Genomic DNA, 27,090 nt, shown 5'->3' with positions numbered 1-27,090 from the left:
TGTCTGATAAAAAAAAAAAAATCCACACTCAAACCTATGTACAGTGTAAAGGAAAACATGCATTTAGTATTTATAAAGACTGGCTAACATTCAGATTTTTCACAACAAAATGAAAATTAGTGTTGGGTGTCAGAATGGATTCTATCAGTGTTTAATTATATACATTACCAAATTATGTTTACCAATGTGTTAATGTTGTGTTGATTAGTTTCATCCACAACAGACTAATTCAGGTTTGTCTACAAAGTTAAAAAAAAAGATGATTTTTAGCATTTTAGATGATTAAAAAAAAAAAAAAAAACTAGCAGTCATCTATTTGTCAAATACAAATAAAATTTGGCAGGAATGTGAGCAGTTTTGGCTTGTAGAAGGTGACCTTTGTTTACCACAGCTGCTGGTCTGAGATGATGAGCAGTGCGCATGCTCCTCTTCCGCCACTGGAGTTTACGGTTGCCAAGTAACCGTGGAGCTCCGGTTTGTCAGTGACAGTGAAACAGTGGTAAGAAGAGCTTTGATTCTAAATGGTGTCGAAAATGAATTATAATATTAATTTGTTACTTAGAAAAGATGCATTTTCTTTGAATTGTGCAGTAGTAAACGTTACATGTCCAGTATTTTACCGTGTGTTTTTTTTCTGCCATCCACATACAGAAAGTGAGCAAAACTAAAGCAAGGACACGCTAATATAAGTGCGGTATGTTTATTTACTTGTCGCTAACGGCTAACTAGATGGGAATATGCTGCCTGTCTCCAGACCACTTGTCATGTCAGGTCCAATGCAGAGCGCAGGCGATGAGGAGGGGAGGGAGGAAGGCTCCAGCCGAAATGAGAGCGACACCAACCCGCAGGATGAAGGCGACAACGCAGCAGAGGGTGCCACTGAACCGTCACCTCCAGAGGTACACAATCCTGTCTGAGGAGTCAGGAGGAATAGAGCAACTTTTATTCTGAAGTGTTACCTCACGTTGCTACTCCTTTAGCAACTGCTTATCAACTTCGCTACATGGTGTGGCTCTGCTATACCCCTCGGAACCCTTAACCGTTTTGTTCTGCACCTCGACGTTGCTCGGGTTGCTCAGTTGCTGTTAACCCTCGTGTTGTCCTGCGGGTCAAAATTGACCCGTTTTAAAGTTTGAAAATGTGGAAAAAATATAAATGCATTTTCACAGTGAAACTTCTGATGTCCACATTTTCAACATTTTTGGGAAATCTTTGAACATTTTTTTGGTGGAATAAAAGAAATGTTAAAAATGTTTCTTAAGAACATTCACAAAAAAATCAACCAAAATCCAGCGAATTTTGCTGGATTTTGGTTGATTTTTTGTGAATGTTCTTAAAGAAAATATTAGAGGATTTACTGATACATATGTAATCACTTTAGATATTTTTAGGATTTTTTTGGACGATTTTTACTAATTTTTTGAAAATATTTAAAAGAATTTTCTTGCCAAATTTGGGGGATTTTTTGAAAAATAAAACTTTTAAGGGAAACTTTTAAGGAATTATTGGAGTTTTCTTCCTGAAGGTTTTGCAAATTTTCAGAAATTTGGGGAATTGTTTTGCAGATTTTTTTGGATGTTTTTTCAGACAAGGAAACAATATTTTTTGGTGGCCGTGAATGAGGACAGCAGGAGGGTTAAACAAATTCTACACTTCAGGCGTAAAACAAACAAATAAGAACAGTGAGTTTACTGTTTTAGCTCCATTGCAGTGGAACAAACTCCCCCTTACTGTCAGAACAGCTAAGTCAGAGCTAGTTTAAAAAAGCTTTCAAAAACCTACCTCACCATTGGTGTTTGTGTAATATTCTGTAATGTCTTTTTTAACCTTCTATTGCTGCCCTTTTTATATGATTAATTGTTTTTTCTAATGTTTTACTGTCGGTTTTTAATCTTTTATTGCTGGTCTTGAGTTTTGAAAGCTGCAGTAGTCATTACTATTATTTTAGAGACATGTTTGATATTTTCCTGGGTGCTGTGATTTTGCACCTAAATTGTAGTCTGTACTGTTGGATGCACTAAATATTAATCAGAACTTAAGCTTATTGCATACATTGTGGGTCATGTAAAGTCAAAAATGTGGAAATGCAATGTGTGTCTGACAATGCACATTGTCTAAATGTTAACTCAAGAAGTTTATACATGCTCTCTGTTTGTGTTTCAGTGTGACTCACAGGATCAGTCAGCACCTCAGTCTGATGACACCGTCCCTCAGCCTCATCCTGCTCTCATCACAGCGGATGAATACAACCCAGCAGCCAGAAATTCAGGTGAGTCACACATTAATCAGTAGAAAGCAACACAGCATGACACAGCATGATGCAGTTCAATACAGTATTAGTGATCATCATGTGGGAAATAAAACTGGCAAGTGTAACAGAGACGTAAGTGCAAATTGTATCCATCAGGTGAGGTTAAATGCCTAATTTCAGCTGGCTTGCTTTGGCTTGTTTATTTTAAAGGTCTGTTACTATCTAATATTAATTTAGACTGAATACAGGAAACTTTATTGCCCAAGAATTCTGTGCCATAAGATTACAGCACCTTTGTTAACTTCAAGTACTTTTCCGATCATTGATTTTACCTTTAAAACTCATCTCTGTCAAAGTTGCACATTTAGAATTTTTTTCCTTGAAAATAATCCCTGCCTGCCTTAAAATGTCTAAAATGTATATTTACACCATTGCTTCCTCTAGAATGTGTGGATCTCGTACATTGTAAAACTACTGTATTCTGCACAATGGCAAGTAGAAAATCCCACCCTGCAGCTTGACAGGACTGACAGAATTGCCCAGGCTTTTTACTTAAAAAACCACGGAAGTATGAGTCCTTGTTTTTGAGACAGTTACTTTCAAGGTGAAAACGCTCAGCCATTGCTGATGTGCTTATTTCACTCAGGACGTGTTTTCCAGCATATAAAAAATACCACACTGACATGTTGATAAGCTAAAAATTTGATTTTCATCAGAGGGGGAACGTTACAATTCTTCGTGATATATCTCATGAAGAAATGTTTCTTCATGAGATATATGCAAAAATGGAGGTTTGTGTGTGGAAAAAAGAAACAAACAAATTCTACAAAGTCCATGTTTACAAGTCCTTGTCATTTGTCACATCTTGACTAGTTAAAGTGTCAAAATGTGTTTCGTTTTGTGTGTTTTAGTGCAAGAAAATGATGCCCATCTTTTACACCTAAATACATCAGAGGGCATGGAGGAGCCGCCACTGGAAGATGAGGAGGAGGACGACGAGTTGATTGTTCTTGATCCTGAACATGTGTGTAGATTCTACCTCAATACCTGTAACACTGATGCAATCAGTATTTGCTAAATAAATAGATTTTGTCTTACTGCTTCTCAAAGAGAAAATGGTATCAATGTCTCATCTATGTGTCTAGTATAACAGTGTGTTAGGTACATTGGTAGCAGTGAAAAATTAGCTCATGCATTTCATTAAATGTGAACTTAGGTCCCAAAAACATGTTAATGCTGCACAGACATGAATGTGCTTCCATTCACAGACATAAGGTGCACAGTTAGTTCATAACCATTATAAAACATGTTTTGTACTTTCACTGTCATCTCATTAATGCTACTTTTGATCTGTTGGCAGCCACTAGTCAGAAGGCAACAAGCTGCTCTGAATATCCAGCTCAATAAACAGCTGGAGAGGATCAATCTGGAACTGAAGGAAAAGGTTGGCTTCTTTCCTATGAACAACAAATATATATTGGCTTTTATCTGCTCTTTTTCCCATATTTGCTCTATTAGTAAACACATTTACACTTTCAAAAACATTTATATTTAGTTCAGTTACACCAGTCAGCCACAACATTAAAACCACTGACAGATGAAGTGAACAACACTGATTATCTCATTACATTCTCACCTGTTAAGGGGAGGGTTTTATCAGGCAGCAAGTCAACAGTCAGTTTCTTGAAGTTGATGTGTTGGAAGCAGGAAAAATGGGCAATGTGAAGATCTGAGTGACACCAACAGGGACCAAATCGTGAATGTAAGATGGCTGGGTCAGAGTATATTCAGAATGTCCATTATGCAGTGGTGAACACCTACTAAAAGTGGCTGGAAAGAGGAATCCACTTTAATTTCACTTTATATGTCCAGAAGATGGTGCTGTTGGTTTGTATGGTATTAAATCGGTAACATTTTATTTTGTCCTTTGTCCTATGTGCAGCAAATACATTTTAATAGCCAGCACAAAATTCTAAAATTGTGAAAATATTCACAACAAAGAATGTTTGGATGTCAAAAGGAAAGTGTTTGTAAATCAGATATAATGATAGCCTGCTTGATTTGTTGTCTGATTCCTCTCTCTGCTTTCTCTCTGGTTGTCCCAGCTGGCAGTAGAGAAGGCCGTTACCAGCCACATGCAGGAAGCAAATGTTGAGATGTTCAGGGTCCAGGAGCAGCTGGCCAGAATGCAGAACAAGCTGGAGGATGGTCATCAGACCAAGGCACAGGCTGAAGCCAAACATCGGCAGACACAGGATCAGCTGGAGACGATGAAGAGCCAGTATTCCTATACCATCAGCCAGGACAGAGAAGCTAAAGCCAGTGGTGAGACTAGTTGGTTATTTGGTGGTTGTGTCTTGGCATAGATCCAGGATTATATTTCATTTTGCATTACGAAGTTGCTTTAAACTCATATTTACAAATCTAAGATAACCGCTTAGATACAGGATGTACAGGATGATCCTCATGTTTGAGGATATATATATATTTCCATCCATTTCCAATAGCCTTAAATATTAGCATTATCAGAATTTAAAGCTAATTTCCTCTTAGTTCTATTACAAACTCACTTCACTTCTACTAAGAGTGGTAACTAAGTCCTCAAAAAAGTGACACAGCTGTAGACATTATTTTTGCTAAAGCTAATTTGGATTTAAACACATAGGTCTAAATATCAATGCATCACAATTTTTACTTCATGTCAGTTTAAATCACAATATACAGTAAATAATGACTGAATCCTATCCTAAATTAGACTATTATTTCAGATTGTTGTGCAAAAGATTCTGCACAGCATGGTTTGTATTAAAAATGGCTTGTATATATACAGTACTATTTGAGCAGAAGCAAGACAGCATCGCTGTCAGTTCATGTTTCTAAATGACAGATCTGTGGTATAATGTTCATGCTGACTCCTGTATCTTCTCTCAGTGTCCCAGCTACAAGCAGAGTTAGACAACATCATGCAACACCTCCTCTTCACACAAGGAATCAGTGAGGATCTGCACTCTAAAGTCAAAATCATGAACAATGCCAGACGCAAAGCAGGAGCTGAGAAAACTCAGGCAGAAGAACAGAAAATGCAGCAGGTGGACAGACTGAAGTCAGACACATTAAAGCATGAGCTCTTTTACATTTTGATTATATTATGTCATAATCAAGTAACTGTTACTGAGTGAAAATTCTCCTGTATAATTAGGATTTATATGTTGAGCGTCTAACAAAGGACATGGAGAGACTGAAGCAGCAGATAGAAATGTTTGAGGCCCAGACCAGTGCTCAAGCGGAACAGACTCTGGCAACTAAAGAGGCCCTTTCTGAGGTAACTGCTGTATGGCATAACTTATACCTGTAAGTTGAAAGAAGTGCTTTTAATTAGTCAGCAAATACTTAGAATTACTGCACCTATTAACACTATAAACATATACATAAACTTATAGGAAGATCAAGAATGCATGAATATATTTATTTTTTACTGATTCTTGCTGTAAAGAAAACTGACAAAGTTGCTGTGGCTGGAAAGTTAACAAACATAAATGACTATACATTCAGTATGTACAGAGTATGCTCTTTTGTATTTCTGGGGACATAACAAATCTAAGTCCAATGTTCACTCCATTTTTTGCTCTGCTTTGATCTCCACCAACTCCTCAGATAAACATCTGACTCCTGAGATGATAAGGTCTCGCTGTCTTTTTTTTTAACCAGGTCGTCATTGGAGCGGGAACAGTTAATGGATTAGTTGTCAACTATTTTGATGATTCTTTAATTGTTAAGAGAAGCTTTTTAAGAAAAACAAGTGTTCATTTATTTCTTTTTTTAAATTTATTTATTTTAACACGTCTTCTGTCAGTAAAGTGAATATCTCTGTGGTATGGACAAAACAAGACATTTGGACACATCATCTTGGTCCTTCAGAAACACTGATCGACAATTTTCGCCATTTTTTTATCTAATTATACAGACCAAACAACTAATTTAATTCACGGGTTATTTGACAATTGAAATAATTGCTAGTTTCAATCTCAGTTGTCACTGACTTCGTTTTGCTGTTTAATGCTGGGCCAGTAACGTACCTGAACAATTTTTTGTCCATGAAACCAAAATAGTAAGCTAAATGATACAAACTGGTTTTGTAGAACTGCAGCATCAACTTTCACTTTATACCCACAGTCATTTGTTATTGTAATGATATTGATTAGTAAAAGCTTTAAAACATCGACAATAGACCACTGACAACAACTGAAAATAGTCATTGCAGCATCTGCAATAACCAAATTTAATCCAAAACACCAACATGGTCATCTATTGTCCCTTTCATTTATTGTTTTCAGAACTGATGAACCAAATGTAAGCATTTCTTCATGTTCTAGTGCTGACCCAGTATGATGGTTGGTATTTAAACTTCAGTCTCGACACCTACCCATTCATGTTTGTGTTTTTGTACAGGCTGAGATGGAAATGGAGTCATTGTTGGTGGCACGTAAACAGCTGCTGCAGCAGTGGAACAGCAGCCTGACGGGCATGAGGAGGCGAGATGAGGCGTTCAGTGCAATGCAAGATGCCATGCGGTGAGAATGAGGGGAATGGAATGCTGAATATTCAGATGTTACAAATTCACTTTAAATGTACAAATGCATTCCAGGTGTAAATGTAGCAAGGGATGTTCCTGCTGGAGACATGCATCATGAGCAGTATCGTAGGGATATTCTTCTATAGTGATAGATAGTGAAAGTGAAAACATTAATCTAAATTACCTGCCTTCTTATTTTTTAAATATGCAGATATGTGTAGAACATGGTAAGTATAAAATGTGCACTATATTTTCAGAAGACATAATCCATAACATCAGATTTAGTAGGAAAGGTTAAAAAAAAAAAAAAAAAAAAAAGTAAAAATCCAGGTTCATTCATTCATTTTCCACCCCTGGGCTTGTTTCCCACAGTGAGGTCGAACACCAGGTGATCTTGCTGGATGGAGAGATTGAAGGCTACAAGAAATCCATCACTGCAGAACAGGACCAAAATGAGACACTGACTATCCAGCTGAACTGGTCTCAGATGGATTGCGCCACGTCCAAGAAGCTGATCAGTCAGAAACAGGCTCAGCAGGAGGCTCTGCAGGCCCACTACAGCACCTGCCTCCGAACACTGCGCCAGACAGAGCGAACCCTCAGCACACTCACAAAGGTAGATGGAGTGTAAAGGCTCCTGTGTTTGTCCAGAGAATAGCCCTGCTGCAAGGCCTTACTGCCTGCTCTTTTCCCCTCTAGCTGTTCCACTCTTTTATACTTAATCCATTCTTCTTCCTTTACTCCCTTTCCTCATTTTTCTAGGAAGCCAGTGCACATCAGGCTGAACTGAACGATCAGAGGAGGCAGCTGGAGAAAGAGAGTTCTGTGCGTCTGGACCTGGAGGAGAAGATTGTGACCAACATGCAGCAGAAGCTCACACACAACAAGGCTGCCAAGTACTCCCAAAGACTCACCAGCAAGATGGCCTCTCACAAGAAGGAGAAGGTAAAGATGAAATTTATAAAGGTGAAAAAAGGATTCAGGATTTTAGTTATTGATTGTCCATGAGTTCAAACATCTGTTTCATCGAAGTCCTTTTCCCTCGAGATCCTCCACATAAATAGTATGGCTGCTATTGCTGTTGCTATATTATGTAATAAATACTGTTTAATCACAGACCTTCAGTTTCAAACTGGGCCTGTCTTACTTAAAGGCCTAGGACAGCAATTAGCATTTATTATTTTACTTGTAGTAATTTAGGGAACTCAAAAGAGATGGATAAAAAAAAAAAAGAAACTAAAACAGAACAGTAAGAATCAAAGTAGCAGGAACTGAGTTTTAGTGCCTCAGGCCCCAAAAAACGGATTCTACAGGGCTTCACAACATATTCATTAATGTAAAAGTGTATGAATTTCTTTGCATTAGTGAACAAAATGTCAAAGCAAATGTGATTCATTTTAAACACATATAGCAGAAAGCACGCTTGTCAGGCAGTATATTTTAAAAAGAAGTTCATTAGGTTTTAAAAAAACAAGAAAAAAAATTTGGACACCCCATTGTGCCTTTGCTGTTGCAGTTTTTTTTTTTTCTGCTGTTTAATTTACAAAATGCTGCTTTCAGATCCTGTATCAGCTGTGATGAAAAGTTTTAGAATTGTTTCAGCCAGAAAAGCTCTTTCTTCAGTTCTTTCCCACTGGAGCCTTGGTGAGCTAACAGAGTAATCACAGTTGTGGCTCACATACTTCTGTTGCTAGCTAAGCATGTGTTCTATCTTAAGTGGCGCCTTGTTTTTTTTTAATGTCAGTAGAAAACATTTATGTTGAGCCCTCTATGGATTAAATAACCATTATCATGGTAAGATTTTATGAAATAGCCATAGGCAGTTTGACAATTAATACTTTTTGGGACCACTGTATGTTTCTCATATTGCAACTCAGTGGCGTTTTTTGTGAGACTAACCTGCTCCTCCAGTCACTTAGCCTTTGTTTTTAAAATTTGTCTCAAGTCCAAGTTGAGAGAACATCACAAGGGTTGTTTTCTCAAACTTAGAAGGGCCTCTTTCATTGACCAGTATGTTCAACATAATAGAACCTGAGCAGCAAAAGTGTAGAGGCGAAAAGGATAAATTACTAAAGTTATAACAAATCTAAATTATTACAATAACACAAAAAAGATGCAGCACATGCAAAGAATAAATAAAATGTTCAGATTTTCTATTTTGTTGTTGCTCATCATCTCTTTTGTCCTTTTAGATGTGTCAGCTGCAGCAGTTGGAGAATGAGATATTGACAGTTAGACTACAGAACCAACAGGTCGACCAACATGTGAACAGTTTAGCCGTCACCCAGCAGGCCCTGGATGAGGAGATTGCAAAGTACAACAAGTTGCTGACTTTAAATCAGAATAAAATTTCCTCATTTGTTACACTCATCGACCAGAAGCAAACAACAATCGCCACCTGCAAGACCAAGATCTGTCAAATCACATCCAGCACTGGGGTGAGAGATCACAGGGAAGCAGTAAATCCTGCTTGTCTGTTGTTAATGTGGATAAATCAAAGATCTTTACAATCAGATATATAAATTACAGGCTGCCTTTGTGATTTTTGTGTCTCCATTCTCAGCATGATGACCTGAGCCCTCTGCAAATTAAGATACAGGCAGTCATGGGTCAGATTGAGGATCTTGTGGCGAATATCAAGAGCGACCAGCAGCTCTGGATGAGACAGCAAGAAACACTGGTGGGACTGACCCAGGAGATAGAGTCCAACAGCAGGCAGATGCTCAAACTGCAGACAGGCTACACTGCAATGCACCAGAAGAAAATCCGTTTGCAGAGTATGTAATATACACAAGCACGCACATACACTAATATACAGGTACACAGATCCAAGTTAGTAAGTTGTCAGTAATTTATAGTAGTAGGCTATTACTGAGCTTTAGTTTGTAAAGTTGTAAGTATTAAATAGTAAAATAAAAACAGCTTTTATTGTCAAAGTATTCACATGTACTGTACACCACATCCACACTGCCATCTGCACTTATACTTAAACTCCTTAAACAACAACTCCAACCCTACTAGGTCAGATTGAATCCGAGCACCGAGAGGAGAAGGAGTTGGAGAAAAACTTGAAGGCATTGAAGAGAGATTTGGTGAAACTCAACACCCTGCTGAGTAAAAACGGACAGCTCAGCCAGGCTCTGGAGCAGGAAAACGCACTCACGAAGACAGACTTTGTTCACAGACTTAAGGCACGCTTTAATTATGTTTGATGGTGACTTTTTTTCTGCAATTTTATAATGAAACATTAACTTCAGTGTGAAATAATGGTTTTAGGAGGCTGAGCGGGGATGTATTGAGGTGCAGATGAAGCACGAGAAGACGCATGAAGAAAAAGAGAGGCTGCTCAACAGTCTGCTGGAGGCTGAGTCAGTCACATATGACAGATTTTGTTCTTCTCTCAAACTGAGTTCATGTCTTTAAGATATTTTGCAAAATTAGTAACAATAGCTTAATTTAGAAAATGCTAACAGTAACTTATATCACTCTGGTTTTGTCATTCTGTCCCTAAAGCTCACTCCCCATATATTGGGTGACTTTTTTTTTTTTTTTTTTAAAACAAGTGTCCTTTTGTCGTGTGCATATTTTTGCATGCGTTTCCTGCAGGCGACAAATCATGCTGTGGGAGAAGAAGATCCAGCTTTTAAAAGAGACTCGCTCAGTTGTGGACACAGAGGTGCGACAGGGAGAGATCCAGGTGATGAAAGCCGAAATCCACCGTATGGAGGTAAATATAGTGAACACAATATATAGATATTGTATAATAGAATAAAGTATGGGGGGAAAAACTGCAGATATGTTTTCATGATAACATCTGTGCTGTAGTAAGATTCAACAAAATTGCTAAACACAATTTCTTCTGACTAATCTGTCAGACTTGCAGACAGAGAAAGACATCCTGTCTGAAAATAGGCTCAAGGTCAGACATTTGAATGTTGTAACAAACACGTTTGTCCTATTGTTTCCCCTACTCCCACTGTAAAAACTCTCAAGCTCTTTCAAACTCTCAATAAGACAACACACATATAAGGTAGCGAAGTAGTGAAAAGATTCCTATGCATACCAATGACCTACTTTACATGAAAATCAGTATCTTGTTGTTGGAGGCAATGATGAGGAGTGAGCAAAGATGCAGCAGAGATAGATTGTGTCAAGGTCAATCTCTTAGCCACAAAATATAGCCTCCAGAGTTATGAATTATTATTCACGTCTTTATCGGAATTGTATGGTGTCCTTGTGGCCCTCATGGGGAAGCATTGATTTGCTCCATGTTGAGCAACTGTGCATATTTAAAATTAATGTGTACAATAGCAAAGTGCTTTAGGTGAAAATGGACTGCTGGTTTAGGTAAACATAAATAAAACAATAGTGATTTGTATGCCTTAATTCATGGTTCGTGTGTAGTTTTTGCATGAAAGTTTTTGGATTGCGTGTGTCTCTGCAGGTGCGACTCAACCAGCTGATGAAGCAGCGGGAGCGGCTGCTGAGGGAGAGCGAAGCAACCGTAGCAAGGAGGGAAACCATCGTCCTGCGCAGAGAGGCCTTGGTCCACAACTCCCACAAACAGACCACTAAGGGCGACCTGAGCCGCCTCATACAGGGCCTGCAGCGCAAGACCCAGGAAACACACAAGGTGGGTGCAGTGTATTTTCCATATCTGCAAAAATGCCCAGAGGATGTTGCACAAGTATCTTGAATGTAGTATGTGTGTGTTCAGCATGCAGCAGAGTGTGAGCAGGTGATCAGGGAGCTGAGCCAGAGCCAGGTGAGTTTGAGCGACAACCTCAAGAAGCAGAAGCAGCAGCTGATTGAACTGTGCAGCAATGGACACATGCTGGACTCTGACTTTGAAAATCTCCAGGACACTAAAGACAGAGTAAGGAGCACATACCCTCATTACATGAATATATTCCACTGTGTCACCATATTGTAAATCTGCCTTCAAATGTTTTCTTGCTTTTCTGAAATACCCTGGATTGTGTGTGTGTGACTGACACTTCTCTGGCTTGAAATCTAATACAGTACAGCAACTTCATTCTTCAATTATTGAACAATACCTGGTATGTGTCAATCAAATGTCTTTTCACAACTGAAATATGCGCTTTGTCCTTCTCGGTAAGTGTTGTCTCAGTCTAATGAAGGTGTGGTGAGAATGTTTCTTCAAGTATTTTTACTGGGTCATGCTGACTTGAGCATCACAATTTCCATTCATGGAAGCCACTCCTGCAAGCCAAGAAAAACAGAAATAGCTTTTCATTGTTCCTTCACTTTCTGTGATCATTGTAAATTACCTAACCGGGAAAAGCTTAAAATATATATCACACATAACATTTACAGCAGCCTGCCTGGACCTGAGTGTCTACCAGCAGCTTAACTCAATTTTGTTTAATCTACTCACTGTTAATTTATTCACTGTTACATTTACAGAATCAGAAAAATAGACACCTTTGCACCTACTACCTTAAGCACCTGTTATTTATTTGCTGAAACTACACACATTTACATATGTTCACATACACCTTGCATGTCATTTTTGCACTACTTCTTCATATATGTTCAGCAATGTGCAGTATGCAGGAGTCCAAACACTTACACTACTGTTTATACATTTCTTAATACACCAAATAAGCCATCTTTAAGTTTTCACAGATACACTTGTACGTGTTTTTTCTTCTACATTTTATATTATTATTATTTTTACATTTGCACATCTCCTACTGCACTTTAAACATGTACTTTGATTTTGTGAGTGTACTGACAGGATTGCTGCTTTATTTTGTTGTACACTGTGGTATGCAAATAAATCTATTCTATTCTTCTTCTTTTTTTTAATCTTTCCCTGCTTCCAGAAACTGGCCCACCTAGTGGCTCTGCAAAGTCGGACCAAGAGGCTGCAGGGAGTGTGTGAAGGCAGCTACAAGGCCTCTTCCAGCAGCGAGTCAGTGGGAGCAGCTCTGCAGAGCCAGCTGGAGCGAATACATGCTGCCAGCACCATCCTGCACCGTGTTTGTGAGGAATTCCCCCAACACCAGGGGGCACTGCGCAAGACATTAAAGACACTGGCAGCACTAACACAGCCAGAGCAGAAGACAACTTGAGAGTCAGGGTAAGATGTAGACAAGAGTCCAGGAGAGGAAGTGCACAGCGATTGAATGTGAGTAAAACTGAAGTGAAGATAAGAGGGAAAGATGAGATAAATACCGTATACTTCTTTTGTGTTTTAAATGAAATACTGTTTGTAAAGCGATATAATCAACTAAAGGCTAATTAAACAGTAATAAAACAACTAAATCCTCCATAATGTTTGGCTTGACAGTATTGGAATGATACATAAGTGGTTGCTAGTGACATTCTTCCAAAAACTATTTTTGCTGATTATCACTAGTGGATAAGATGAACCATTCAGTATAATCTGTAATTTAATCTGTCAGTCTGCTGCCTTGTTTTAGACAATTGAAAGCTGTACTTGCATGCAGTTCAATTCCAGCTGTTAATATGCTCAGCTATTGTGTGCTTCATGGAATTGTTTGCCCTAATTCATGGGCATGGTTGAATCAATGTGCATAATAAATCTGAGTATTTGATGTGAGAAACTGGTTTGAAAGTGCACATTCTAAAAATAGCCTTAGTGAGATCTTATTTTTAAAAACTACATTTTTGGAAATACACTTTTCTTTCTCTTGTGATGTTTATTAAGTTACATTCGTTTCTACCAGAGAACACAGTGCATCTCTTGTGGGAAACACAAACAACATACTATGGCAATTAGTATATAGTTAATCATCCATCCATTATCTATACACCGCTTATTCCTCACTAGGGTCGCGGGGGGGGTGGGGGGTGGAGCCTATCCCAGCTGACTCGGGCGAAGGCAGGGGACACCCTGGACAGGTCACCAGTCTGTCGCAGGGCTACATACAAAGACAAACAAGCACTCACACATTCACACCTACGGGCAATTTAGAGTAATCAGTTAACCTCAGCATATTTTTGGACTGTGGGAGGAAGCCAGAGTACCCGGAGAGAACCCACGCATGCACAGGGAGAACATGCAAACTCCATGCAGAAAGATCCCGGGAAAGCCGGGACGCGAACCAGGGATCTTCTCGCTGCAAGGCGAAAGTGCTAACCACTACGCCACTGTGCAGCCCTCTATAGTTAATCAATTAAAATTAATTTATTGTATAATATCAGTGCTTGCTCAACAGTGTTGATGCTACTGATGTCCACCATTAGAGTTTTGCTAGTACCTGTGTCATCTGGAGTTTGTCTCACTGTTAAAACACTTAAAATTCATTTTATTCATATAGTGCTTTGCTCACAAATATAACCATACAAGATAAAATGAGAATAAAACTAAAGGACATGAGCACAGAGGAAGTAAAGACAATAAAGTGGAATAATAAATGGAAGAAAGGACAGATGCAACCATCTAGCAAACGGTTCCAAAAGCTTTCAATAAGAGATTTTTTTTTACAAAACTGCATTCTTAGTGTTTTTGAGTTCAGTAGGCAGAGAGGTCCATAGTGTGAAGGCTCTAATGGCAAAAACAGAACTGAAAAAGCCTCTAGGATGAAAGAGGAAGCATCTTCAAGAACTTAAAAAAGGACATCCAGATGCGTTTGCGGAAGCTATTCTAAAAGCCTTTTACACCTTTTACCAAAAACTGCGGTCTGAGAGTAACCAGCAGAGCTCATGTGCAATATCTCAGTGGTCCAGAGGGTCATACCAGATATGTACTTAGGAAAGAGGCCATTTAAGGCCACAAAAGTGAGCAATAATGGGCAAGTGTAGTCATTTTAGTACAATAGTGAGTCGAACATCTGTTTTGTACCAACTGGAGATGATGGAGGAAGCACTGGTGCAGCTCATCTGTACTCATTTATAGTTCTTATTGTCTCGCTAGTGGCTTCTGCATTGATTTTGGCACACATTTGTGATAACTTCCCATACGTATTTAATAAGTTCAACATGACGTTCTCAAAATCCTCAAGAGGAAAGCAAACTTCTGTCCTATAAGTAGCTAGATGGGCATGGTGAAAATCAATTTATTTAATGATTGTGAAGCAGTCAAACCTGTAATCTGGAAAAGCTGGAACCTGGAATGTACAATGGTTTAATTACTGCAGTGTTATCCATCTCTGTAATAGTGTGTCATAAACTACATACGCGTTTACTGTAAGTCTAGATGCTATTCAATATTCTGCCACTCTTGTAAACAGATCTCACCTGCGGTGCCTGACAGTCGTGGTGAAGTGTTATAAATAGAGCAGCTATGGTGAGATTTCACACCACAAAGTCAAACTGCAGGCTTTCTCACACTCTGTTGTCTACAACAATCTTTCTGCCATCATTTCCGTGGTTCATCTCAGTTACTGTTGCACCTTAGAGAGTTACAACATGCATAAAAGTAAAAATTTCAGCTTTATAGTGAATACTCAACAGTAGCTATAGCAAATGAAAAAGAAAATCTGGCAGCAAGGGTGACAGAAATAACATTTAAAAAACAGTGGACTACTGTACCATTCAAAAACTGTTAAAACTGTAAAAATAGCAGCAAATATCTGTAAACTAATGACATTTTTAACTGATTTAAATACAGTAAAGCAGAATAATTGTAAAAGAACCAACTATTATTTGTTCAATTATAGATTTTTGATGTAGACATTATTTAATTTTCTCCTGTTTTTTCTAGTCAATATGCAAATGTCTATGTTTTGGTGATTTTACTAGATATTATATGTATTTTACCTATTGTAAGACAAAGACAAAAAATAAACAACAGTAAAAAAAAAGATTTAGCATTTTTCAATCCTATTTACAGTCATGATTTGCTATTTGTAAAAATATAGAGTTTTGATGTGGACATTATTTTCTGATTTCACGTGTTTCTTTTATATTCAGCAGTCAAATATATACCTCTGTCTTTGATTTTAGGAGACGTTATTTGCAATTTAAGAAAATTAAGAAACTCTGTAAAAGAACAGTTAAAAAATACTTACCATTCTTCAGTCCTGAATATATATAAACTTTCAAGTAGCAGCAAGCATCTGTAAAATAATGTTTTTTTTCATCTGATTTAGACTAAAATGCTGTAATTTTATGGTCACACTGTAAAAGAATGAAGTACTATTTGTAAAAATGCACAATTGTATGCAGACTATTTAAAGCTTTGGCCTGTTTTTTTTCTTTTTTTTAAAGTCAACAAAAAGAAAATTGTTATTTGTCATCTGTATTTTCACAAAATGGGGAAACACAATAATAGAAATTCTACTAAAATTGTTTCATTTGTTTAAAAATTGTTAAAAATTGTCAAAAAAACACCTTTTTTTTTTTTTTACAGTGTATACTAATTTATTGTTACCCAAAAAGTGAAGTGCATGCAGCATCTAGACAAAGTAATGTACTACTCATTAAAGGATAGTATTATTTAGGTTTTCCTCTGGGATAAAACAGATTTATGAGTGTTGCTTGCAATTGCAATCTGTAGCATAAAGGGATCAATTCTCATTTCAGGGTTGTGACCACTACCAACCTAAATTGTAAATAAAAGTAAACACATAATTCATTCTGTGCTATTTTTCAGTGTGAGTCAGTGAGTGACCGGTGACTGGCTGCTGCAGCCAATGATGCGATTCACATACGTATTTACCATAGACTGTATATAATGGTATTTACGCAGCTAATCAACGTCAGGCGTCCTTATGTGCAGCCACCTTTGTTGTCATAGATATGAATCAGTAGATAGGACACGCCCCCTTTGAGCTGCGTGCTACTGCGAGGCTAAGCCACTGGGGGCAAAGTTTCAGTGCATTCGGTTGATGTAGACGTGAAAACGGAAACAAGAAGTATGCCGGCTCACTGTGCTGCATACATTTACACACTGCGTCGTACGATTGAGATAAGGAAACTTGGAATGACTTTTCATAGGTAAGAATAGTTTTTGGCTCTTTTTTCATTATGAAATCTTGTTGAGAGCTTCCAGTCTATGAGAGCTAACTAGTTAGCCACTAGCAAAACGCTAAGGCGAGCTAGCAGCTTGACAACCAAATACCAGACGATTAATAGTAGCTGTAGTATAGTTGTACAAGCAGTAGTAGTAATACTAAAAGTACAAGCAGCAGTAGTAGTATAAACAGCTGTTAGAGTCGTAGAAGTAGTATCAGCATTTGTAATAGTATTACAAGTTGTAGTAGCAGTGCCAGTATCAGCAGCAGTAGTTAATGTACTACCACTACTACTAGTAGTAGTCACATTGCTATTACTACCACCAACACTACCAATAGTAGTTATAAAGCCTAACTCATGTATATCCAGATTACCATCTAGGTTCTTCCTCCAAACCCATTTTATGATTGGGATTACAGGCAGTTCTTTAGGATTGCTCTCAAATAATTGAAATGTTACTAAACAAGGTTATACTTATCAAATTAAATAGCTCTGGTCTCCAGTATATTGGCTAATTCGGTTCTTTGTACTTAATTTATTAGCATGATTTCTTTTTTAATATGTTGTGTACAGACTTAATTACTTCTCTGTCTACTTTTCTTACTCCATGTAGGTTTCCCAGAGACTATGGGTTGAGGAGGAATTGGAAGTTTGTCGGCTTAGACCTGGTGTCATTCCATCAGTGTTAAACTTCCCGGCTCATCTTGGAAGAGTACGTGCCAGAAAGACCACGACCAAGCAGCCTTGAGATCTTAGGCAGCGTCTCCCTGAGGTGGGTGTCAACGGTGTTCACAATCAGGTCTGTGGTAATCCTGTCAAAAAACAAAACAGAAAAAAATCTAGATTATAAATCAACATGTAACCAAAGCACTCTGTGTATAACGCCATAGTATAGGATGTAGTTCAGAAAATGTCAAAGTATAGTATGCTTTACTCAAGAATAACATAGTATGGCCTGTAGTTCATAGTACAGCATGTTGGCAAGAAAAAAAAACAAAACATAGATTATTATGTGGTTCAAAATGATAGGATGTTGCCTAAAATTGTCATGTATGATATGTGGTTCAAAAAATGTCATAGTGCAGTATATTGTCAAAATAGTATGTAATTCAAGAAAACAGAGTATAATATGTCATCTAAAAAATGCCATAGAATAATAATTTCATTGCACAAGTAAAAGTATAGTAACTTTTAAAACTGTTCAAATTCTTATATGTTGCTAAAAAAACAAAAACTAAAGCAAAATAAAGTCACAGTAATATGTCAATTAAAAAAGCCTATAGTATAGCGTGTCGCCCAACAAACATCATAGTATAGCATGTCGCTCTAAAAACGTCACAGTATAGCCTTTAGTCCACAGCTGTCAGTAGGTGAGGAGCAACACAAAAACTTTCCAAACACTGGTTTCCAGAGGGTTAGATGAGAATTTATTTGAAAGAGTAAGTTTACAACAACACATGTGAGGGGGTTACAAAACAAATGGGTGTTAGTAAAATAAAAATAAATAAACAGAACTAAAAGTGAACCTAATGTTGACATTGATGGGCATTCCAACCAGGAACAAAGTAAAAGATAATCAATACGAAAAAAAACTCTTCCTGTTCACCTCTTAAAACCCAAAAACACACCGCAGTAGCAGCCTAAACTAAAACTACCAATGGGTTCCCTGTTTTCCTTTGTGAACAATTCAAAGGTCCCTCTCTATCTCCCCACACATCCACCAACCACTGGAACACATCTCCAAAGTTCTGCCGGGCCAGCTCAGCTTCCCCTCAGAAGAAGTTCCGCCACCTGCCAGATGAAGGAGCCTTTTGAGAGGCAGCTGGCATCGTGATTGGACTGTACTTTGGTCTGTTCCAATCCAGCTTCAGCTCCAGAGACGGCAGGCAGGACGAGTCAACGGAGGCCGGGTGGACGAAGGCATGCAGCTGAGTACAATACAGAAAACAACAGAGGAGGAGTGCAGCAGCCCAGGGCCAGAACAAACAGAGTAGCATCGTATGTCTCTTAGAAAACATCATAGTATAGCCTTTGGTATGAAAAAACACCATCATATACATCGTATATTGTACAAATAACAAGTCAAAGGAAAGAGACATACATTGTAGAATTGTAGTAATTGTGGGCTGACTGATTTACTGATTATCAGTATTTTAGTTTTTACTGATTTACGGTAATAAATACATTTAAAAATGGTGCTACTTTGGCTCTGAACTTTTATCTACCTGTGGTCGCTCTGTCTTCTGGAGTGATTTGATTGGTTATACGTAACGAATAAAACTCCTTTAACTTAACATCTGTAAACAAAAACGTATCAACAGAGTTTTCTGTTAGAGTTTGTGTTCTTCTAAGTTTAACTCAAGATTTTAAATACTTTCATTTACTGCAAATGAATATCTACTCCAAATGTCTCACTAATAATCATTATCAGCCTTAAAAACCCACAAAACACCCCTCTATACTCGACCACACTTAGTACAGTCCAGTTCCCCCTTCTATAAATCGGCTTGGAATCTTCCACTTCCTGTTTGTCAAAGTGGCCTTCTACCTGGACAGGTTTTGTTGGAGCTCATGCAACAAACATTTTGGGTAACTGCACTTTAATATGGATGGATGACACTGAATTAGAGTCTGTTTTCATGAGACTGAGTTAAGATGTGTAGCTCTGTCATTAAATAGGAAATTATTTCTCAGAATTCACAGAGAAAAGTCTGAAATGTTTGCTAGGTTAGCGTCCCACATGTTCTTTGGCTCAGCTAAAGCTAACTCTCTCCAACTTCTGGATCGCTTGAGTTACTTGTTAAAATATCTTGCTATAGGTGCTGAAGCTCAGAAAGTCTGAGATGTTTGTTCAAAATAAGCTCATTCTCAAGTCTTAACTGAACTGTCCTCTTTTGTTTTAACTTTCCCTAAACTTAGGAGGTAATGAAAGAGCAGCACATCCAGACTCAGTCTCATTTATGTAGAGATTAAACTTCAGTGTCATTCATTGATGTTAAAGTGCAGTTTTTCAAATGTTTGTTGCACATGCTCCCGACCAAAGCAGTCCAGGTGGAAGACGATGTGAAGAGAAAGCTCCAGAGGATGAATATCACACATTTACATTGGAAATTAATGTCCTTTAATTAGACATTGTCACGCAAAAGTTGGATTTCCCTTTGTTGAGTGCTTTGTTGATGTTGGTTTCTAAATGTTTTCTGACACTCGGCCCCAAAGATTAAAACCTTCTACGGCTCACAAGCTGCAACAATTCACACATTATCAACTATCTTTCTGACTAAACTAAGATAAAAAAGTGAAAAACTGCCTGATTCCTGCATCATGAATGTAAATCTTTTTGGTTTTTATGACAGTAAACTGAATATATTTGGGTTTGATATTTTATAAACCAAAACAAGAAATGAATTACTGGAGAAAACGACAGATTAATGGACAAAGAAAATGTGTTTTCCAACATATATGGCTGAATTACTCCAACATTACAAGATACATACAATTTTAATTCAATTTTATTCATATAATGCCAATTACACGTCAAATTGTCTCAAGATGCTTTATTTTTATATTTTTTTTGTCATATTTAAAATATGACAAAGTAAGAAATTTAAGCCTCTTGACTAATCCAATTTATTATTTAGTTTTCAAGAGACTAATTGACAATTCAAACTTTCTCCACTACAACTAATAAACATGAGGTCAAATAGAAGGAACAGTTTTAAATACTGCAGTCCCACGACAACAAGAATAAAATGTCTCAACAAAAACTAAATCTGCTGGTGGATTCCATGAAAGTCCTAATAAAGGATAATAAAGTGTGATACTCAAGGTTTGTGGTGCTAAAAATCTCCAAGTAAAGATATGAAGTTGAACATCTGGATGGAGGTTGATAAAAGTTGACCTCCCTTCATTTCTCTGGAGCGACTCCATGGATTTTATGGATGGTGGTTAAAGACCTGCTCTTCTAGTCGTCGTCCTTCTAGTCACTGTAAAAAGTCAGTCCATCCTGACCGACTTCAACACCTCTTCATGACAACTTGTTCTGCCTCCGACCTCGTGGAAACTCCAGAAACTCGGGAAAACCTGTCGAGACTCGAGGAAGTCATCGAGACTCGAAGAACTTGTCGGGCGGGGGAAGGTGTGGTGGGCGGTGGGGGGAGGTGGGGGAGTAGAGGGGGGAGGCCGCCACCCACCTCCCCGCCTACTCTCCGCCCTGACTCCACCCAGACTCCGCCTTGGTTCTGCCCATGAGGTCACTTCAGGAACTACGATGCCAAAGGGACGACGAAATTATTTCTTTTTATCTGATCTGTAGCTCAGTGAGTTAAGGATTTGCCTATGGAGCTGCAGGTCGCTGGTTCAAGACCAGACCCTTCTTAAGTTTTATCAAAATCCTGACAAAGACAAAGAAAGAAGAGTGCCGGTGGTGGGTCTTGAACCTGCGACCCTCCACTCTGTAGTCTCTCTTCTTATCCTCCTGAGCTATTCGCTCAGATACTAATTCTTCTTTTTTTTGCGCATTTATCATCTATTTTTTGTCATTTCCGAGTTTTTTTTTTAACTTGAGTCTCGACTCCACCGTTTTTCTGAGGAGGCTGGACTTCGGCCTTTGTGCTGGAGGGTGGAACCCTCAGTTCCAAGACTTTCCAAGCCTCCACACCTCCCGAGTCCTCAGGACCTGAGCTTTCACACAGTCTGAGGGCTGAAATTTTCTAAGTCCCACAGTAGTTCTCTGTTGGATTGAACTTTCACACAGTCCAAGGACTGATATCTTCGACGTTCCTCAGTAGTTCTCTGTTAGTTTGAACCTTCAGACAGTCTGAGGACTGAAATCTTAAAAGTTTCTCAGTACTTCTCTGTTAGTTTGAACCTTTCCACAGTCTGAGAGCTGAAATTTTAAAAGTTCCTCAGTAGTTCTCTGTTAGTTTGAACCTTTCGACAGTCTGAGGACTGAAAACCTAAAGGTTCTTGAGTACTTCTCTGTTAGTTTGAACCTTCAGACAGTCTGAGGACTGAAATCTTAAAAGTTTCTCAGTACTTCTCTGTTAGTTTGAACTTTATGGTTAACAGAAGCCTTAAAACTTGTGACCATGAGTCTTGATTTCACATTTAGATCATCCATCTGAGTTCTTCTCAGACTTTTACCTGTGGGTTTTTTAGAAATCCTGAACAAACTTTGATTCTCTTCACTGAACAGCACAGTTTGTGGAGATCAGAAGGTAACATTAGTTTGACCGATGCCTTCAACCTCTAGTAGACTTTATCTGGAAATCAGTTTTCTGAAATGAGTTCTTAGTAAATCTGTCCACAATCAAACCAAGAACATAGAAAGAGGAAATGTTTGAAGAAACAACTTGATGTTTTCATTTCAGACTAGAAAACGCTTTAAGACCTTTATCTGTTGTTGCTCTTTTGATCATTTTATTGTCTCTTCTGTTTAATTTGATCTTCTAAAGTTTAACTGGTGCCCTTTCAAAGGTTTTATCTTTAGTTTGATTTGTCTTAAATGTTTAGTTTTGCTCTTTTCTCAGATTTTATTCTGTTCTAATGTCTGATCTGATTTCGAAATGTTTTGTCTTTTTAATGTTTAATTGTTGTTTTTTCAAATGTTTTATCGGCTTGTTTCAAAAATTTCCTTTTCTTTCCCAATGTTTAATTTTTCGATTAAATCTTTGTTAAGGTTTTTCTTTTTAAATGTTTTACCACCTTTTAATGTTTAATTTTCTTTTTTAATGCTTCATTGTATTTTCTGTGTAATTCCTATTTAGAGTTTTATTGTCTTTAAGATTTAATTTTCTAATTAAACATTTAATTTTTTAATTAAATGTTTTGACTTTTAAAGGTTTAATAATCTAATTAAATGTTTTGTATTTTTCTAAATGTGTAATATTCTTGTTTAATTGTATTTTTTAAATGTTTAATTATCTAAAATATTTCATCTTTAATGTTTAATATTTTTGTTTAAAATTTTTTGTTTAATTTCATAATTACATGCTTTGTATCTTCCATTTAATTATCTAATTAAATATTTTGTCTAATATAATTTAATTGTATTTAATGTTTAATTTTCTTTTTAAAAGTTTTATTATATTAAATGTTTTTTTCCTTTGATTTAATTGCTTTTTTACTGTAGTTTATTTCTTTAATCTTTTTTTTCTGTCAAGATTTTAACCCCAACCTTAAAAATGAAACAAACCCTTAAATCACAATGAAAATACTTCTGTTGTCACAATCATGAGTTAGTCAATTATTCAGTTTATCAATTCAACTTTATTTGTTTAGCACCTTTCACACAGATGACAAAACTAAACAAGCAAAGAGAAAAAACTATGCTAAAACTATGATTAAAACTCAAAAACAGGCAAAAAAATTGATTTAACATGGTAATAAAATATGTTGTGTCCAGGGGATGGAGGGAGTTTATTGAAGTCTTCTTGGGCTCACATGGTACATCATTTAAAATATAAACTTAATATTCAGCCTAAGGAAATTGCAGAGTGACAGAAGAACCAACAATATCTTCTGTTTTCTCCTTTAATGAGTCGACTCTTCTTGTGCTTTCAGACCAAAGAACTACACTCTTCACAACTTGCTCAAACTCTTGGTACAGGACCTCACCACACGGGTCAAGAAGGTTTCCATCTCATTTCTACTCTGAAGCTCACCTTCTCCTGCTCAAACTGCTGACAAATGTTTCTGCTGCTCTAAAGTTTGGTCTCCAGAACTTCCTAAAAACTCTCAAAGTCTCTTCTGCTGCAGGTTGCTTTGTAGAACTGTTGCAGAAAACCTCACTAAACCACATGGAGGAGCCTCAAGATAGTCATCCAAATGAAACCGTACAAAAACCAAACTAACACAACCCAAAGGCTAAAGTCTCCTGCAGCCTACCAGAGAACCTCTGAGAACAGAGAATCAGGACAGGAACTCTTACCTTCTGGACAACCAACGTTGGTTCACAAACAAGAATACAGAATGTGTCTGACCAAAAACCTCTGAAGACTCACTACAGCCAAGATAAAGACACAACTCAGCTGCACCAAATCCACTAATCACTGCACACATTAGCACCATGTGCTAACTGTGGCTAAAGAACCACATTTACCAAGACAGCTATCCAGTACAAAGCCCTAAAACACACCAAGAAACACATTAAAGACGATTTTACTGCTGGAAGCTGCAAGCCAACGTCTAAAGATCAAACTAAAGCAATGGAGCCAAACCCGGTTCAGTGGTGGAGAGAAGCAGAGGAAATGTTTGAATGCAGCTAAACAAAGCAGGAAGACACTGAGCTGCTCAGGTGTTCCTGATAACACCAAGCTGCTCAGGTGTTCCTGATAACACCAAGCAGCCACCTGGACAGCCAATAGGAACACAGCTTACTGGAAATCCAGAGGGCTGGGTTAGTGAAGGAAATTTAATTTAAAGTTGAAGCAGAAAGTTAACAAAGAAAGTTGAAAACCACCTTCTGATACCTGAAATCTCTGAGTTTTCACACAAAGAACACCTGAACATGTCAAACTGGTTTCATAGTAGAACCATCATTGTAAAAACATCATAGTATGGTGTGTTGCTCAAAAAACATTAAGACCTGGCTGTCAGGGGACAAACATGTAAGAAACATGAGAACAGAGAGAACCCAACCAGTAGGTCACAGTTTATCATCCCCCAGTCATCTCCTGAAGTCCATATGGTGAGAGACATCAGTATCTGGTTGTTCATTTACCAGAGGATGCTTATAATCATGCTGATGTGGTCTGTACTCTACAGTATTTCAGTGACTCAATAAATGCCTAAGTTGTTTTTTTAAAAATGCTTTTTAGTTTTTAAATAAACATTTAATAGCCTATATGTAATCAATAAATGGCCTTTGCCTATCTTAAGAAAAAATCACTCAGAACTCTGATATGTTAACAGTACTAAATAAATCAATAAATACATGCATACACACATAAATAAGTTAATACATTAACTGTGTTAAGATAAGATTTAGATTTTTTTTAAAAAGTTGTTTATGTTTTTGCAGAATCCAGTATTGCTCATTGGTTGGTCATTACATTTTGTTAGTTTGATTTCACTGTTTAAAATGACGCCACCTCTTTTCAGACAGAACCTGTGATAATAAAACAATACAAAATTTTTAGTTCCGTGTTAATAAAGCACTTAAAGCTTTAAGTATGGCTAAATGCTTTTTTTCTAAATTAAATATATCACTCCTTAGGTGGTAGTGGCCCCAAGTTCAGTAAAGTTGGAAAGATATTCACAGATTCGGACTTCCAGCATCAATAACTCGTTAGATATAGGTTGTCAAAACATAAACGGTGCCTCTTTCCCATTGTTACAAGGCAGACAATGTGCTACAAGCCCAGTTTTATCAAAAGTAGCTGTCTTTCAAGCTACAGGAATAACACTGGTGTCTATGGAGTGAACAGGGTCCGTCTGCAATTTGCAAAACCGCTGCAACAGTAAAGAGAGACAAATATTCAATAACTTCACTCTTATACATTGTAGTGTCACTAAAATCACTGCAGCCTTCAACTGGCTCCTGTTGACAAAGTGTTTTAACAGAAATGTAAATGCTGTAATTTGATTCTTTTAATGAACCATGTAACTTGAATGGATGTGATGCTGGTGTGACCACAGTGCACACGTCTGATGTTGTTCACAGTGGTCCAAGGAACACTCAGGGAGTTTGTGTGTTTGCTCACACTCATGAAAAATTAGAGGGAACATTGGTTGTGACTGTAATTTACATATAGTAATCACTAATAAAGGTTCTGACTGTGGCTTTTAACAGCTGGACCAAGCAGCTGCAGGCTGTTCTAGATGGTGGCATATTTACTGAGTGATTTCAACACCTCTAAATGCGACATAAGTTTCAGACATGCAATGCCGTGGAACCGGCTCCTTAGAATGTGTCCATTAGGACTTTCCACAACACGGAGAGGCACCTGACAGACTGCCTCTGTCGTAATGCATGTGCAGGCCCTGATGCATGGCAAAACGTGCTGCTGGTACTGTACAAAGGACTCTGTTCACCTTGTTCAACTTACTCCTTTTTTACAAATTATCATATTAAACAGGCACCTCCTTTTGTGGTTTTACTCATCTTTTTCCAAATGCAAATATAGCAAATACTGTGTAAATGTAAATACGGGTTGTTTTGTGTTGTTTGCCTGTGGTGTCCCGACCTTAAACTTGTCTGTGTCATCATTTTATAGATGAGACTTGTTTTGTGATAAAAATAATAATCTGTTTAGTAGGAATAATGACAGAAAACCACCTTCCTATTACTTAACCTGTTTCTTTGTTCCAGATCAGGTTTAATCAAGCGCATTGTTCAATTTGTTGTGACTGGGTAAATACCATAATTTGAAGGTTCTCTGTCATCTGTATGGCTTTGACATATTAGAAGAACATGTGTGCTCCTAAAGCAGAGACACTATAAGGTATATTTAAAGAATCCTAAATAGAAATCTATATTCTCTGCGTGCAGTTTTTATGTCCTGGTGACCAGTGAAATTCTAGTTATGAGTCTCTTTTCATTCACCAAGATAGGGACCTTTTCAACCCACATTTCTTACCCTTGGTCATTACCAACACTGTAAAAAAAACAAAAAAAATAGATTAAAAAAATTTATAAAATTAAATCTTAAAAATAATGATAATAATAATAATTTAAAAAATGTAAATAATGTTTTTTGTGGCTTTAAATAGTGGTCACACAATGCAAATCTTATTTGTAAAAGCACAGATTTTTGTAAAATTTTTGGAAAATTGAATTTTTAATGAGATTTTCCCAGAAAATGTACAAGTACAACCCTTACAATAACAGATAAAGATTTTTCAGTCCTACATATACACCATTTTTCTCTCAACAGTGATTTTTTTGCTGATTTAAAAACATTAAAATGAGTAATATTACAGTGAAAATTTTAAAAGAAAGAAGAAGAGGAACATTTAGTAAAAATAATTTTTTTTATATCTGTCATTTACAGTTTTGACCTTTTTTTTAGATTTGACATGCAAATAATTTTTTTCCTTGTGATGTTACTAGTTATTCGTAATTTATGAACAGAATAGGGAATATCTGTCACAACAGCAATCTGTTGATAAAATAAAATAAAAAACTGATTTAAAAATTTAGATTTTTTACAATGAAGACATTGCTTAAAGTGAGATTAACTTCTGATGAAAGAAATGTATCATTGTTTCTCTTACAAACATAAAAGTTAAGTTTTTTAAGCAATGAATCACATGATTTTCAAAATGTAATTTTGGAAGTTGTCTTGTACAGCCTCACTGGTTTTAGTTTGCCATTAGC

At 37.2% G+C, this 27,090-nt stretch overlaps 1 protein-coding gene and 1 long non-coding RNA gene across 4 annotated transcripts; both read left to right on the top strand.

Moving 5' to 3' along the window:
- Positions 1-8: 8 nt before the first annotated feature.
- ccdc40 (coiled-coil domain containing 40) lies at positions 9-13,492 on the top strand. Of its 3 annotated transcripts, XM_023283544.3 has the most exons (19): positions 9-499; positions 755-899; positions 2,164-2,269; positions 3,163-3,275; positions 3,612-3,695; positions 4,357-4,576; positions 5,183-5,340; positions 5,451-5,573; positions 6,701-6,822; positions 7,197-7,440; positions 7,587-7,769; positions 9,017-9,262; positions 9,388-9,601; positions 9,846-10,015; positions 10,101-10,192; positions 10,431-10,551; positions 11,269-11,457; positions 11,542-11,700; positions 12,674-13,492. In XM_023283544.3, exons 2-19 carry the CDS (start codon positions 765-767, stop codon positions 12,920-12,922), a joined length of 2,928 nt encoding a protein of 975 aa, XP_023139312.2. In that variant the 5' UTR covers positions 9-499; positions 755-764; the 3' UTR covers positions 12,923-13,492. The 3 variants fall into 3 exon arrangements, with proteins under 3 accessions (XP_023139312.2, XP_023139315.2, XP_023139313.2); XM_023283547.2 differs by lacking the exons at positions 9-499; positions 755-899; positions 2,164-2,269; positions 3,163-3,275; positions 3,612-3,695 and adding an exon at positions 3,902-4,013; XM_023283545.2 differs by lacking the exons at positions 9-499; positions 755-899; positions 2,164-2,269; positions 3,163-3,275; positions 3,612-3,695 and adding an exon at positions 4,007-4,147.
- A 2,797-nt stretch (positions 13,493-16,289) lies between these two features.
- LOC129348716 (uncharacterized) lies at positions 16,290-20,841 on the top strand. Its single transcript, XR_008601371.1, has 3 exons — positions 16,290-16,754; positions 17,386-17,544; positions 18,466-20,841. It is a non-coding gene; the product is annotated as an uncharacterized LOC129348716 (long non-coding RNA).
- Positions 20,842-27,090: the final 6,249 nt, after the last annotated feature.

The sequence above is a fragment of the Amphiprion ocellaris genome, chromosome 4 (assembly GCF_022539595.1).
Source record: "Amphiprion ocellaris isolate individual 3 ecotype Okinawa chromosome 4, ASM2253959v1, whole genome shotgun sequence".
NCBI classification, from domain to species: domain Eukaryota; kingdom Metazoa; phylum Chordata; class Actinopteri; family Pomacentridae; genus Amphiprion; species Amphiprion ocellaris.
The sequence above is the reverse complement of the archived record's forward strand: the minus strand, read 5'-3'. Positions and strand labels throughout refer to the sequence as shown.

What these genes read in the sequence shown, in the direction of transcription:
- ccdc40 (XM_023283544.3), top strand. Translation starts at nt 765, where the DNA reads ATGTCAGGTCCAATGCAGAGCGCAGGCGATGAGGAGGGGAGGGAGGAA. An exon ending in CCCAGCAGCCAGAAATTCAG is followed by an intron (nt 2,270 to 3,162) that starts GTGAGTCACACA and finishes TGTGTGTTTTAG; the next exon opens with TGCAAGAAAATGATGCCCAT. An exon ending in TTGTTCTTGATCCTGAACAT is followed by an intron (nt 3,276 to 3,611) that starts GTGTGTAGATTC and finishes ATCTGTTGGCAG; the next exon opens with CCACTAGTCAGAAGGCAACA.